This window comes from Felis catus, chromosome B4 (genome assembly GCF_018350175.1).
Source record: "Felis catus isolate Fca126 chromosome B4, F.catus_Fca126_mat1.0, whole genome shotgun sequence".
NCBI lineage: Eukaryota > Metazoa > Chordata > Mammalia > Carnivora > Felidae > Felis > Felis catus.
In genome coordinates, this window is record NC_058374.1 from 37,910,168 (window position 1) to 37,925,839 (window position 15,672).

The 15,672-nt window shown below is 52.2% G+C and overlaps 1 protein-coding gene across 9 annotated transcripts in view; it reads right to left on the reverse strand.

Annotated features, from left to right (window-relative positions):
- IQSEC3 (IQ motif and Sec7 domain ArfGEF 3) overlaps positions 1 to 15,672 on the reverse strand; it is a 108,851-nt gene that overhangs the window by 29,824 nt on the left and 63,355 nt on the right. For all 9 annotated transcript variants that reach the window (XM_023256643.2, XM_023256644.2, XM_023256648.2 and 6 more), the window contains 2 exons: positions 9,755 to 10,884; positions 7,588 to 7,749 (listed from right to left, as the gene is read on the reverse strand). In XM_023256643.2, the coding sequence (XP_023112411.1) occupies positions 7,588 to 7,749; positions 9,755 to 10,884 (1,292 nt within the window). The remainder of the gene's footprint in view (positions 1 to 7,587; positions 7,750 to 9,754; positions 10,885 to 15,672) is intronic.

Sequence of the window (15,672 nt, forward strand, 5' to 3'; positions counted from 1 at the left end):
CAGTAACTGTTCCCGGGATGAATGAATGCGTGAGTGAGAGACCAGCTGGGTGAATGAATGGGACCTTGAGCATGTGCTCGGCTGGGGAGGGAACCTAGGGGCCTGAGCTTCTGGGAGCTCTGCCCGGCGGTCCAGGATTGCCAGGCCTGCTTTGCCAAGGTCATCTGGAGCTCACCCCGAGACTGGACGGAGCTGCCCAGGAAATGGCCCTGCAGATTCCAGACTGTGGGCGGTGAAGCAGGGTGGAGTACATGTGCTTCCCACTTCCTTCAGCCTCACGTGCAAGTGAGTGAGTGATGAGAGCCGGGGCTAACTGGTGCCCATTAAACCGCTTCCAACCGAGCACGGCTGCACCTGCCCAGGAAGGTGCCGCTGCGGATCCGCGAATGAGTGAATCAGGGGAGCGAAGCTTCTGTCCAGGCCTCCCTCTCTCTCTCTCTGTCCTGTGGCAAGTACCTCACAGGGGCTTGGCAAGCAGAAGCACAGATGTTCCCTGCGTCTGCATACACAGGTACGATCTGGCATAAAATTGTTTGTTAATACTGATCAATGCGTGGAGTCAGTGTGTTGCAGGGAAATGAAGCGTCATACACGACTGTGATCAAAATGAATTTCGTCATCTCAATTTTTTTAAACGATAGCAAGACAGCGTCTGGCAGACAAAGGAACTGACTGGGAGCTGAAAATAGGTAATGATAGCAGCAGGGATTTTTAATTGGCCAGAAGAGACAGCAAAGATCTGGAAGGTGAGGCGCACGCAGGCTGAGGCTCGGCAGAGGTGCGTGTGCCGCAGGCGGCGGTGGGGCGGGAGGGTCCGGGTGGGGGCACTGGCACTCGGGGAGGAGACTAAGCCCGGGTTTCAGGATTAGGATGGAAAATGAAACCGCCTACTGCCATGGGATATAGGAACCTTGGTTTTATTTCTGCAGTTCTTGGCTCATACAATTCAATTAAAAATATCCCCATCCACCAGAGAGTTATTTTTGTTAGGCACAACTCATAACATGCCCAACAAAGGTCAAGGCTTTTTGGAAAAGTGCAACGTGGCTCAGAAAATAGAGCAGAAGGGAGCTGACGCAAGAGGACCTGCCAGCGTCCCTGATGGTGACATGGGAACAAAGAAAAATCTCGTCGGGGAGGGCCCCAGAAGGGATGGCTGCCAGTCACACCTTGAGGACTCAGGAACCAAAAGAACCAAGTTTAAACTACCCAAGTGAATTAGAAGTCAATGCGGATGTCTGAGGTGATTTTCCCTTTGCTCGGCCTGGGGCAGCATCCCTGTCTGCTGGGGGTTCTCGAACTTGAGTGGGCATCAGAGCCCCCTGGCAGGCTTGTTAACCCACAGTTGCTGCCCCCAGAGTTCTGACTGAGTGGGTCTGGGCTGGAGTCTGAGAACTGACATTTCTAACAGCTTTTCAGGTGGTGATGCTGCTGCTGCCGTTCCGGGGACCACACTTGGAGAACCACTGCTCTGTGCCATTAACAGTGGGTGGAATGAGAAGTCAGCTGTTGGTGTCAGACACCCTTGGGGTTGATTCTGGCTCCCATCATTTAGCCTTTTTCAGTTCAGGTCCCTTAGCCTCTCCATGCCTCCCTTTTTCCATCTACAGAATGGAGCGGACAACTATAACATCTAGTGGGCAGGTGGTTATGAGTTTTGAAAGAGACATTTTATTATATTAAGTGCCTGGTCTGTAACAGACCTTAGGAAATGACACTTTTCATTAGGCACCTGGAGACCAAGTCTGAGTTGACATACCAAGTCAGTGAGGTTGAAGTCCATTCTAGCACAGGTATTAAGACCTTTCCCTCATGAACAGTTCCATCTGCCTGAAATTCCATCTCTAGACATTCATCTGACTCCTTAAAATGTCCATCTATCAGGGAGAGGGGAAACTGGTTCTAGCTCAGACCTCTTGAGATTTTATGAATCAGTTTCTCAGTCCTGCTTTCTTTTCAGATGAGCAGAGTGAGCAAAGGTGAGTCAAGGGAGGGGATAGTACCTGATTTCGTTCAATCTGCCACTGGCCAGGGGAGTAGTCATTTCTTCTCTCTCGGCCTCAGTTTCTGCCCGGGTGAGATGAGACGGCTGGACCAGCAGGCCGTGCAAGGGGTCTTCCAGCACTACATTTCACCACTGGGGTCTGACAAAAACTACAAGGCATTTGGACCACACGTCCCTTGAGATAAGGCACAAGGGAGGACGGCTTGGGTTATAGAACCATTGTGCCTGCCATCATTGATCTCAGCCATTGGTTAGCTCTGTGATTGTGGGCAAGCTACCTAACATCCTGTTCCTCTGCTCCCATGTTTGGCACAGATCAACGGCACTCACCTCACAGAGCTGCTGTGAAGATGGAATGAGATTTTGCATGTATGGGTCTTGGCGCAGTGCCTGCTGGCACACAGCGAATGCTTGATAGATGTGAGCTGTCAGTGTTATGTCTCACAGCCTGCTCAGTCGCAGCTGGCCCTCCTAAAAACCCCAGGAGAATGTAATCTCAGGAAGCCCCTTTCCTAGAATCCTGCTCCCTGGAAATCCCACTTCAACGAGTGGTGGGTTGAAGCCACACCTGAGAATCACATAGGGATGTCAAGAGCCCTCCAGAGCTAGGACCCGAGCTATCAGGAAGGGGCTGGGTGGTAGGTCTTTGTATGAAAGCCCAACTTAGATGCTAATGTGACCAAGCCAAAGGGAGTCTCCACTCTGGACTTGTTCACCCCATGCTTGGGGTCCAAAAATCTCCACTATAGGAGTAAGTGGGTCTGAAATGTTCATGACTCTTTATTGTTAAGGAAAATCTCTCATCTGTCAGTGTGTGTGTGTGTGTGTGTGTGTGTGTGTGTGTGATGGGGGCGGTGGGGGCAAGAGGGAAGGGCACTGGAGAAGTGAGGGGTCAAGATCATAAACTTAAAGACTTCACTTTTAGAAGAGACTCCCGCCTTCCATCCCCCTGGGCGGCCGCAGTGTCAAACTTTCAAAGCAGTGGAAATAACCCCAAAGTCTATCCTTGCCTACCCGGGGCCTCTTCCACCCTCCTCCAGACCCACAGGGGTCTGCATGGGCCCCAGCCTCCTCTCTCCTTCAGTGGAATTCTTCAGAAATAAAGTAACCATTCTGAGGTTACACGTGACACAATGGGCAGGATATTCTCAAGTAATTTCTTCCTAGCCATGAAAGGCTAGAGCCTTCCAGCCTGTTGAGTTTGACAGACAATCTGTCTTCATTTCTGAATGTCCCCTAAGAAGAACAAATCTGTTACACTCTGGCCAACACATTTCCAAGGAAATGAAATAATGCAATCTGACTAAAATGTCAAACTCTAATATTGAACAAAAGATGGGAGTAGACACAGTGAGAGAAAGAACACCCAGGAAACTCTTCTGGCAACCCAACCCAAGAGCTGCCCTTCGCACACTGCTATGGAAAGGACAGACACTGCTGCCCTTCATGTGTATGTGATTCACATTGGAAAAGATCACCCAGCCCAGAAAAGAGACCACTCACAGCCAGCGTGGAACATTCCCCCATCCACTGGCCTTCAAACCTGCTGAAGCGAACATTTCAGAAGGGAAATAGAGCAGAGTCAAATTTCCCAGCCATGTGAAAACAGAGAGAGAAGCTCCCAGCACCAACGGATCCTAACCCCAGCTGATGTCTGGCTCCCTTTGCTAAGCCAACGCTGCCCCTCTCTCCTCGGCACCAGAGGGGGCTTCCCCAGAGTGCAGGACGGTCCCCAAAGGAGCTCTCCCTTCCCCAGCAAGCTTCAGCATGTTCTCGTTGTCCGGGGAACAGACCTGATCCCAAACCAGACATGGGGTGGTCTGAGGTTTCCCTGGCCAGGGTGGGGAGGTGTTCAATGCCTTGTGTTTTCAAGTGGGAGAAATAATAACAGAAATAGCTAATATTTATAAACAACTTCCTAAGCATCAGTCACTGACTTAAGCACTTTACATGCATTTAAAAATTTTAACTCATATGACATGGGTAATATCTTTCCCATTTGACAAGTGAGGAAACAGGCTGGTTTCTCCTTTAAAAACAAACCAAAGCTGGGGCGCCTGGATGGCTCAGGCGGTTAAGCATCCAACTCTTAATTTCCGCTCAAGTCATGATCTCAACATTCATGAGATCGAGTCCCGCATCTGGCTCTGTGCTGACAGTGCAGAGACTGCTTGGGATTCTCTGTCTCTCCTTTTTTCCCTCTGCCCCTCCCACTCACTCTCTCTCTCTCTCTCTCTCAGAATAAATAAATAAACTTAAAAAAATAAGATAAAAAAACCCCAAAACTTTCCTAGGTAACCAGTGGAATGGATGTGGCCCTTTGCGCTCAGAATGCCTTTTATTATTATCTGATAAATCCTGGTTAAATACATTCCTTCTTGGAGTGTATCTTCCATGGAAACAGGGTACTAAGCAGTGAAGAGATCAGCTTCCAAGGGCACCAAGGGTCAGATTCTGGAGGCAATGTCACCACATCAGATGTAGGTGCTCAGACATAAGTCAGCACCTGAGGTGGATTCTGCTCAGCCCCTTCTCTCTTCCCTTCCTCCACAGGCCCACAAGCAGTTGGTCGTGGTGGGGGTCCCACCCCATCCCCTCCTAGAAGCCTCCACCCTCTCTTCTTCTTGCCTGGCTGCATCTTGGAGAGTGCTGGGGCTGGGGCTGTCTCAGTCTCCAAGGGGTTGGGTGATTTATGTCCTTTTATTCAGCAAGCAGCTTTGTACAGAACGGACGCGACATGCTGAATGTCACCAGGCGGGGGCAGGGAAGCTGTGTGGAATCCCAATGAAGCCTTTTCGGCCTGAGCGAAATGGCACTGGTGACTTTGTTACTGTGTGTTTTCTCTGGTGGGAGGAAGGAAGAGGTAGCAGACCCTGAGAGGGTGCAGGATAGCTGGCTTGGGTGGCAGGGAAACCCTCCGAACCCCAACGTCTGGCTCCCCGGCGAGTGCCTGCCCCTTCCTGGCTCTCCATCTCCTGTGGGCACCCCACAGGAGACAAGCCACCCGGTCAGCAACGCGCACTTGGGTGAAGAGGCTCCTTTCTGTGGAGCTCTTACGTGTAGCGGCTGAGCATGCCAGGGTCTCAGCACCCGGGGCCTGCATGGCTGCAGAACAAAACACGAGGGGCTGAGGCACCCACTGGGGCAGACTGGGGCTTTGGTCTGCACTCCACTCTCCTGAAACCACAATGCCTGCTGGAGGTTCCTTGGCCCTTTGTCTCCTTTCCATACTCCTCCTCTCCTCTCTCCCCTTGACACCTGGGTCTGTAAGTTCCCCCCAGGCCACAGCCAAGCCTATTCCTCACTGCCCCCATCCCACATTCTCACGGGTGCCCAGCTCAGCCCCATTCCCAACACGGAGTAGGCACTCAACGTCTGTGGAACGAATGGAGAACTCTGGTCCCCCAGCACTGCTCTGGAGCCTGCGGGCTGCTCTGGGATGAGCCGGTAGCATGACAAAGCATGACCTGGATGTTTAGGGCAAACAATTCTGCATGATCCCAGTGTGCTACAAAGGCCCTGCAGAGTGGGAAAGACCACAGATTCACAGGAGTCAAAGGGACCTCTGGGAGCACACAGCCCGACCCTTCCACTTTACAGGAGAGGAAACTGAGGCCCAGGGGAGGCCTCCCAGCATGCGAGGATCAGAGCCAGGGTTCAGAGCAAACCCTCTCAGGCCCGGCTTTCTCCTGCCACCACACACTGCCCTCTCATCCAGAGCCAGATCCCCACCTCAGCTGCTAGCCGGGTCCCCAGCTCGGGCTGCAGTGCTGATCTGTCTCTAGCCCGCACACTCAGTCTCCCGGGGAGGATGGTAATCAGTTTGCACTGTGCTGTGGAGGCACTACCTGGGCTGGAGGAAAAGCATGTGTTCCTAGCACTCCAGGTCACTGTGGGCCTAGCAGGTCAGAATTTCAAGGCCAGACACACAGGGACTGGGGAAGGCAGAAGAAACAGCAGTCAGGGCCTGTGCCCCCAGAGCAGAGAGACAAAGCAGGGTCACCCAGGGGCGGGGGCAGCTGGGAAGAACTAAACAATGAGGCACAGCCCCCCCCCCCCATGCCCCCTCCTAGGGAATGGAGGAGTAGAACGGGGACAATAGCCAATGAAAAGGCCAGAGAGATGAGCCAGATGGGAGAAAACAAGGTGAGGAAAGAAACAAAGAAAACCTGATCTTTCTCCTCTTTCTATCATTTCCTCAGGGCATCCCCTCAGGGCCCCCTGCATAGCAGAGGTAGTGGTGGGGAGGAAGGGGAGCCCAAGGGAGAGGGAGAGGAAAGGAGGGGGAGAAGGAAACCCTGCACACTTATCAGTTTACTTTTCTTTGCAGGCACTCAGAGCATCTTAAGACCTAATGGAGGGGGGCGGGGTCTGAATGTCCAAAGCTGCCCAGAGTCAGAGGCAGGACCTGGGTTCGGTCAACTAAGGGGCATCCGGGGATTTCAAGGTCCCTCAGCTGGGTCCAAGCCCCTGCTATTTGGACTGTACTCAGTGAAACAACTACCAGTGAATTTAGAAATGTGATAGGGATTCCAGAGGACAACTGGTCTACCCCTCATAATCCAATCCCTCCACTCTACAGGCTTGGAAATGCAGGCCCAGAGAGCAGGGACTTGTAGAAAGACACAGCACCAAAACTCCTTCATAAACAGAAGCCATGTCTCTGAGCTCCTACTCCAGGGACATGGACAACCCTGCCAGTCAGCCCATGCTCCCAAACCCTTGAGCAGGAGCCCCCTGCCCCCATGTAGCAGGCCCTTGCTGTTCTGAGAGCAAGTACAAAGGAAAGAGGTCTCTCAGGAACACTTCTGAGGAAACAATTTTGCTGACTACCCAAGAGAGAGGGGGGAAGTGGGGCGGGGAGGGGGGGGGGCTTCTTACAGCATGGTGACCTTCAAGAAGGAAGTGAGCTTAAGGAGACTGGATCAGGCTTCATGGGGCCTCACCCTCTCTTTGCCAGGGAAGAGGTGGCTCCAAGGCCCCAGGGATGCCATCCCATGCCCTGTGGCTCCCGGGGTGGTGAGTGTGAAGAGACTCTCATGTGCTCAAGCCTCCACATGAACAAAGCTGAATGCGGCAGTCCCCTCATCCTGCCCCCATCTATTGATCTTGGTGGTAAACATATCTTTACAGAATCACTCTATTTCTTGCTCTAAAAACCCTCAGTCTAACTTCTTTTTTCTGCCTCCTGTTTGCCTCCACCAATATGACACTGAGTCCATGTGGGGAGCAGGCCAGCCTCTGGGGGCTTGGAGGTGGGGCAGATGCCCGCTAGAGGGTGGGCTGAGGCCTTTCACCAGGCAGAGATGGCCCCAGTGCAGACATAGTCCCCTTCTTTTCCAGACTCATTCTCTTGCCCCCTGAGGGTAGCAGGGAGGGAGGCCTTTTTGTCTCCTTTGACCATTCCTGTACCTCTGGTTCCTTCAATGGTACCCTGCCAGAGGGCGCTCAGTAAATGTCTGCAGGACTTTGGAGGGGGAAACAGAGGCTGGTCAAGATTGGGCCAAGACTCCAGGGGTCCTGCTCACTCCCCTGCATCCTAGGGGACCCTAGGTGGATGGGCCAGGGAGAGGGGCACTCACTCCAGCACATCGCGGTTGAACTGCTTCTTGCTGTTACCCAGGAACTCCCCGATCATCTGCCGGCTGAGGCCCTTGCGCTGGAGCAGGAAGTGGGCCACTCCAATGGGGGTGTCAGGGATGAAGCCTCGGGAGATCAGGAACTGGATGCCTTTGTCCGGGTTTCTAGGGGTGCGGGTAGAGGTGGGAAGAAGGAGTAGAGAGTGAGCCAAGGCCATCCATGACTACTTTCTTCCAGCCCATGGAGCCCATAAAGGTGCCTGGAGGTTTCTGGGAAGAATTCCTATGAAATGCTAGGATTCCTTCCACTGCAGAGGGGCTCTGGATCCAAAACACCTCTCTCCACAGCCTCACCTTCCTGCACACCGCCCTCCCCCCCTCCACACACACACACCAGGAGTGAAGGTAGCATGGGGAGGGAAGGGGTTGGAGGAGGTCTGGCCAAAATGAGTGAATTCCGGAACAGGTGGAGAGGTGTTCTTCTGTGTTCCCTGAGGGCCCTGAGGCCTGCCACCAAAGCCCTTCCTCCCTGTCTGTATTCTGTTGTCTATACTCAGTTCCCAGCCTGGAATCTGGAAGGAGGGTGAGACTGGGGGACTGAGGTGAGCTCTCCTACCACACTGTCCATAGTGTCCATAGACTCCTGCTCTCCACCATTTACTTTCTCAGGCTCCAGTCTCTACATGTGGGTGTGGGTGCCGTGTCTTCAGGCAAATGTACTCACAGTGTGGTCTGCACATCCATGCTGTTCCCTGAACTGTGTCTTATTGGTTCAGGAGAAGACAAGTACGGAGAGAGAGGGTAAGCATTTAGAACCTTTTATAGCACTTTGACATTTTCAGGATAACCAAGCATGTGATTGTTTTTCTAGCAGTTCATTTTTATTGCATTTTACAGAAGTATCAGACCACAATATGTCAGGTAAAAACCCAAACTGGTCCTTCACCACAGATAGTTTGAGAACCACTATCTTGAGGGATCGCGGTATCTGTGTGCGTGTGAGTGTGCACGCAGAAGTCGTGCTGTGGAGGTGTGAGGGTGGGGGCTGGGCTCACCAGGGGGCAGCCTGACTTGGAGGAAAGAACGATGGACCAGCAGCCAGACCGGTCTGAAGCTCACCGGCTACGTCACCGTCACCGTGTGCAACTCGCCTGACCTGTGTGAGCCTGTTTCTTTTCTATAAGATGGCACAGTAATGCTACCTGTAGATATTGTTCAGAAGTTAGCAAGATGTCTTATGCAAGGTGAGCCACGAACGGGCGCTATTCCCCCCCTCAAGCTTCTTGAGACCGGGGGATGCGTCCTACCCGTCTTTGTGGTCGCCATGTCATGGCACTCAATAGATAACAGCTGAGTGAATAGATGCACGTCCGTGTGGCTGGAAGGGGTGTTCTATTTCCTGGCTCAGGGCTCTGAAGGAAGGGGTGAATGGAGGGTGAAGATGAGTGAACCTATACTCGAGGCTTCCATGGTAGCGACATGTGCTTGCCACCAGCTGCATACATTCTAGTTGCTAGGACAGTTTTGACTGGGTGTCTGGCTGGGGATGCCATTTTTCTGCTTCCGTTCTCCTGTTCTCTTTCTGTCCCCCCTCTGTGTGCTTCACCCCAGCTTCCTTGTCTCCCCCTTTTATCCACGTCCCTCTCCTGCCTTTAATCTGTATTCCTTATTCTAGGTCTCTCCTCTCCCACCCCACTGGCCTTTGCTCACTGCCTCCTCGCCCATCCTCTCCTGTCTCCTTGACATCATCCCCAGAAGATAATGCTGTTTCCCTAACTCCGTGTCCTACCTGAATGATTTCTGCCCAATCCTCATACGACCAGTACTATTATTCACTGAATACTGTATTTTCTTTTAAATTCTCTCGCTTTTCAAGTCCTAGCTTCATCGTAAGCAGTAATAGCGGTGAAAGCACGGGGCTCGATGTGTCGTTTTGTCCCTAATCCTTAAAATACATTTGTGACAATGAAAAATAGAACGTGTATTCCTACACAGTGTCTCAAGGAGCAGGCAGGGCACAAACGCCACGTGGGGGGGAGGGAACTGGGATGATGAGGACAATTACTTGGCTCTCTGCGCACCTTTACAGGTCCTCCCCCTCCGGCCCCCGCCCCCGCCTCTCCTTTGCGGCCCGGGAGTCCCTTGAGCTCCAGGGCGGGTGCTCACTCACATGTTGAAAAGGTTGAGGCCGATGCGATAGAGCCGTTTGCGCAGCGTGTCTGTGGAGAGCGTGGGCGACTTGCAGCTGGCGGGGTTCTCGCAGTGGTAGCGCGGCAGGCTCAGGATCATGGCCTGCAGGGCCTCCTTGGAGGCTGAGGCCGATGCTTCCGAGCCCGACTTGGCCGACTTGGTGGACGTGCTGCTGCTACTCAGCTGCTCCGAGTTGTCGCCGGCCTCGGCCTCCGTCTCCTTCCCCGCCTCCCCGGCCTCCTCCTCCTCTGCCTCTGCCTCCGAGACCGCTACCGCGGCCCCCTCCACCACGGCCTGGGCAGCCCCAGGTGGGTGCGCGCCCAAGGCGGCGCTGGCTCCGGCCTCTGCGCCCGTGTTCTCGGCGGGAGCACCCCCCTGACCCGCGGTGGGGGCCTCGGGAGGCTCCTGCCCCGGGGCTTCGCCCTGCTCCGCTTTGCCCGCAGCCGCGGGCTCTGCCGGGGCCTGGGCGGTCTGCGCGCCCAAGCAGTTGGCCACCGACAGAGCCGTGGCGGAGGAGACAGAGATGTTCTGGTTGGCGATCTGCACGGTGACGTCCCGGAAAGCCATCATGAGGGTGCTGCTGTGGCCCTGGGGCAGGCCGGCGACCTCGGCGGCCTCTTCCCCGGGCGCCGGGCGGGCGCTGTGGAGCTCCCGCATCTCGGCCTCCAGCCCGGGTGGCCCCGCGCCCGCGTGCAGGGCCTGGTGGAGTTGGTAAGCGCCGCTCTCTTGCAGGGAGCACATGGTCTTGAGGCTCCAGGTACTCAGGGCGTCGTCGATGGACTTGGCCAGGGACTGCACCTGCTCGGTGAAGGAGTCCTCCAGCTCGGTGAGCGTGCCCGCGAAGGTGGGCGGCAGGGAGGGCGAGCGCACCAGCGGCAGCCCCATGAGGCCGTAGCCCTCCATGAGCGCCTTCTCGGCCGCCAGGCTCTCGGCCGTGGGCGCCCGCACCTTGCGCAGGGAGATCCGCCGCGGCAGGCGGCTCTCCAGGAGGGAGTTGCGGATCTTCTCAAAGTTCTTGCTGAGCTGGTACTGGCGGAAGGCGGTTTGGATGGTGCAAGCGGCGCGCCGGGACACAAGGTGGCCCCCGTACTTGTGTTCTAGCATTTCAATCTGCGAAAAGAACCAGAGACGAAGAGCGCAGTTAGGACTGGGAGTCACCGACGAAGCTTTGGCGGGGCCCGGCAGTGCACAGCTGGCGGGTACGGAAGGGCCAAGTCTGAGAACTCCCAGCGTGTCATGGATACTAGCCAAGATTCCTAGAGAGGTAGGATGTGGGACTGGCTTCCAGGGATTCGCCATGTCCTGGGGGCAGGGGACAGGTGTGTTACTTCTGCTTGTTGTAGTGGTTACTTATTTTTTTTAATTTACTTTTTTAAATGTTTATTTATTTTTGAGGGAGAGAGAGAGAGAGAGAGAGAGAGAGAGAGAGAACGCATGGGGAAAGCAGAGAGAGAGGGAGACAGGCCGAAGCTGCCTTCAGGCTCTGAGCTGTCAGCACAGAGCCTGAGGCGGGGCTCAAACTCATGAGCTGTGAGATCATGACCTGAGCCAAAGTCAAAGGCTTAACTGACTGAGCCACCCACGAGCCCCTGTGGTAGTCATTATTAAATGCTCATATCAGAGATGCATATGGAAACACTTATGGGTGACACACAAGTTATCTTGAATTTGTATTAAAATACTTCATCAAAAAAAATGGAACTGTTAGATGAAACAATGTTAATCGTAGTTATCTGGGAGTTTACTACAGTATTCTTTCTACCTGTGTGTACATTTAAAATAATAAAATAATACAAAATTAAAAATTAAAAACAAATGCTAAAAAAAAACCCAACTCGCTGCTACACCTTGTTCACCTGCTTTCTTCCTCAGCATTCACATCAGTGCATTGCGGAAATCCCTGACCCTGGGATCATCATAACGGTTGGGACTGGGGTTTGATTAACGCTGTGTTCCTAGCACCCAGCCCTAGGGCTGGCACATAGTAGATGCTAACTAGATGAGATATGAGCGACCAATAATATTTCACCATGTTTCCCAGGGTCATGGAATGGGACAGATAGAAAGGCTAATTTTGTCCCTCAGTACCATGCTTCAACCTGCCTCCTGTTGAAGGAGGGTCACCAGGGACGGCAGCTGGAGTGACTGCCTCTCACAATGCCAACAATTTCCTGGGCTCCTTCCCTGTGGGTGCCCCCCACCGCTGGACCAGCAGAGGCACCCTTCTAGACCAGAAAATCTCAAAGATACAACCCCAAACCCCAGGGATAATCCCAGGTAAAAGGAGATGACCTCAATCTTGCCTTCAGCTCTTCTGTCTTGCCATTCAGGGCCCTTCCCAACCCCAAACCTAGTGGCATTATGCTGTCTCTCTTCCCAAATCCAGCTGTCCTCTTGGAAGATAGTTGGGAAACTTCAGCTTATTGAGGTTTGAGTGGCCAATAAGGCCTCCTGTATGACTCCCCTCAGAAGTGTTTGCATGTCACGAGATACAAGGCCTTAAGCAGAATGTCTTCATGATCCTCATATTAAAGGGCTTTCAAGATACTCTTAAAACTCACACCAAGTGTATTAGTTAGCTATAGCTGCATAACAAATTACCACAAGCTCAGCAGCTTAAAACAATACCCACTTATTTTTTCATAGTTCTGTACGTTAGTAGTCTGGGCATGGCTCATCTGGGTTCTGTGCTTGAGATCTCACCTGGAAGAAATCAAATGTCAGCTGGGACTGCAGTCTCACACAAGGTTCAGGGTCCTCTTTCAAGCTCATTGCTGTTGGCAGAGTTCAGTTTCCTGAGATTCTAAGACTGAGGTCCTCACTTACAGCTGCCTGCTGTTCCTGGCCAAACAGTAGTTTGGCCATTCAGGGCCAACCAGAGGAGTGGCTCTGAGGCTTCACCTCCTTTTAAAGGGTTCACCTGGTTAGGTCAGGCCACCCAGAATGATTTCCTTTGGATTTGGTCAAGGTCAACTGCATGGTAACCTAATGACAGAGTGATATCCTATTATATGCCCTAGTCCCATCCCCACTCAAGGGAAGGGAACAATACAGGATGTGCACACCAGGGGGCAAGAATCTCAGAGAGGGGCATCAGGAACCTGGGGGACCATCAGAATTCTGCCTATGGGGTTTTATCACGTACCCAGGATCTCCAGAGAAACATAGAAATTTCTGACATCTCAGAGGCATTTCATCACTGCTTTTGCAGAAATCATGTCAGAGGGGAGAGAGCTCAGCTCAGTCTCCCTGCAGAACCCTGCCAGGCTCCCTGAGGTCTGGAATGGAGATTGGCCTTGACTAGGCAGGAGAGCCCTCCAAGGGGGAAGTTATAGAGAGTGAGGGAAACTGACCACTTAACTTTCTCCTTCCGTCAATTTCTGTCACACTCTTATCCCTCCTCAAGTCCCATGAGAAACTGACACCAGGCAGGAATTCATATTTCTTTCCCAACTGGCCTATTCACATTTCAAGGGAAACCTTAGACCCAAAAGCATTCTCTTCAGGTTATGAGATGCCATTGGCAACAGAGGGAAGGTATGAAATCCCATTGCCTGAAATGTTTCCAGAATGGTAAAGATGTCCATCCCCCTGGCACAGTATCATCCTATCTGGAGGCAGAAGGCTGGCTGAACTAACCCTAGGAGACTTCTACTAGCCAATGTCCCCAGTGTCACCCAAGCAGAGAAGAAAACAAGATTTTAAATATCTTGAACCTGGTTCATCAAATCTTCCACTATACTGTAAGCCCCACGAAGGCAGAGACTTTGCCATGTTTACTGCTTTATCCCCAGTGCTTGGAGAATGCCCAGCACACAGAAGGCCTTCAAGGAATATTTATTGAATGGATTAAAGAATTAATTGCAAAGTTATCTTTGTGACTCTCAAAAACCACCCTAACTAACCCATAACTTTCTTTTCCTGGAGCGGATGCATTTCACTTGTGTTTCCAAACTCCACTGTGTCACTGGCCCCTTTCCACCTGCCTACAGACCCTCTCAGATCTCCCCAGGCTAAATCATAACTCCTCTTGACTCCCCAGCTCTGGGGCACTAGCCCAATATCTTTCTTTCTGTTTTCCACCAAACGTCTTGGAACACTAGTCTACACCCTCTGCCTCACTCCGTGAGCAAATGGCGAATGGCTGATCCAAGTTTATATGCCCTGAGCCCCCAGCATCGGTCTTCTGCTCCCACTGGTTTTCTAAAATGACTCTTATGAAGGTAACCAGAGACCTTTCTTCATGAAACCTGAGGGTCCATCCTCAACCTTCCTCCTCCCTCTTTTCTGCAGCTCTTCGTATTTTTATCACCTTGAAACTCGGACCTCGGCTCTCATGACCCAGTCTACCTTGGTTTGCCTGCTTCCATACAGCACTTCCATCCTATATTCTGACCTCAAAATCCCTAAGCATGCCAGTTACAAGTCATATGAGTGCCATCTTCCATTCTGCAGAGACATTTGAATTATTTTCCCATGCACTTCTGGACATCTTCCATGACTTTTACATTGGAGGTCATTAGAGCAGCCTCCAGTAGCTGATAATTAACAACTAATTAAGAGGGAAACTATCTCCAGCAGAGCCTTTGTGGCAACTCTACAGTTGTCCTGCAGGCTAGTATCTTCTCACCTCTTGTGTGAGAACCTTGTCCACTATCATAACTTCACTGTACTTTAATCGGCTGATGAACAAGCCTTAGGGGAGATAATCAGCCCCAGATCTGCTTCTTCTCTGCTGGTTGGCCTTGGACAAGTTTCCTAACATCTCCAACTCTCAGTTTTCTTATCTGTTATGAAGCTAATCCTGCAGACTCTGTAGCTTGTTATGAGAATTGAATCATTTCATATGAACTTGTCACATAATCAGTGTGCAGTAAGTGGTAGCTATTTGATGACAATGATGATTCGGTGAATGACTCTCAAATTTCAATTCCTAGGCTTGATCTTAGATCCCTCTGTTCACCTATACAAAGCCACTGCCTTGCCCCACCTCCCCGAATCAGCTCTCGGTGACTTATTTGCCTTACAGCACTTTGGCTGTTATGCTATCCAGTCTGGGAACCTTGTATTTGTCCATGCATCCTCCTTTGCCCACCCTCTGCATTTGTCAGCCTCCAAGCCTTTATTCCACCACCTGCCCCACACCCAAAACCTTTTGCATCATCCTGACCTTTCCACCAAACTGTTGCCACATGGGGCTCTCTTCGACTCCCCACTTGGACCACCCTGGCAGCCTCCCCACTGCCTCCCTGCTCCCTTCTCACACCCACCATCCATCCTACACTACATTGCCCTGATGAAGGCTCTTGAGGAGCAGATGTGAATACAGACATTCAGCTGCTTGAGAGCATTGCCCCAAATAAGTATATAAATGCTTCCTGCTGGCCTTCCGACCCTGAGCAATCTGGCCTCAGCCTACCTCCCGTTTTCTACTACTACACCAAGCCTCTGTACATGCTGGCTCGACCCCTGCTCCTCCCCCAGCCCACACTAGGCTTCCCTGCTCTGAGCATTTGCTCAGCCTTGTCCCTCAGCCCATGATGTTCTCTCCTTTCTTCAGGACCTGCCTCAAATGGGCATCCTCTGGGAAGCCTCCTCAGTTCCCCAACCAGACAGGGATCTTACCACTTTAGGTGCCTGTGGAGAACGTTGTTTCTTACTTCTCTTGGATGCCCAGTTTTCTCCACTAATCTTTGTGATATTTAACTAACCCACCCTTCCTTCTCTCCACACCCCCTACCCTGACTCCAACAGAGCATCAGTTATTCGAGGCCCCTGATCCATGGACAGCACCTAGCCCAGAGCCTGGCAAGGACCAAGTGCTCACTATGATATTTGAATTCAGTTGTTGGATCTTCTCCATTTGTTCCAGTGCATTTAACACAACCATCTCCCATT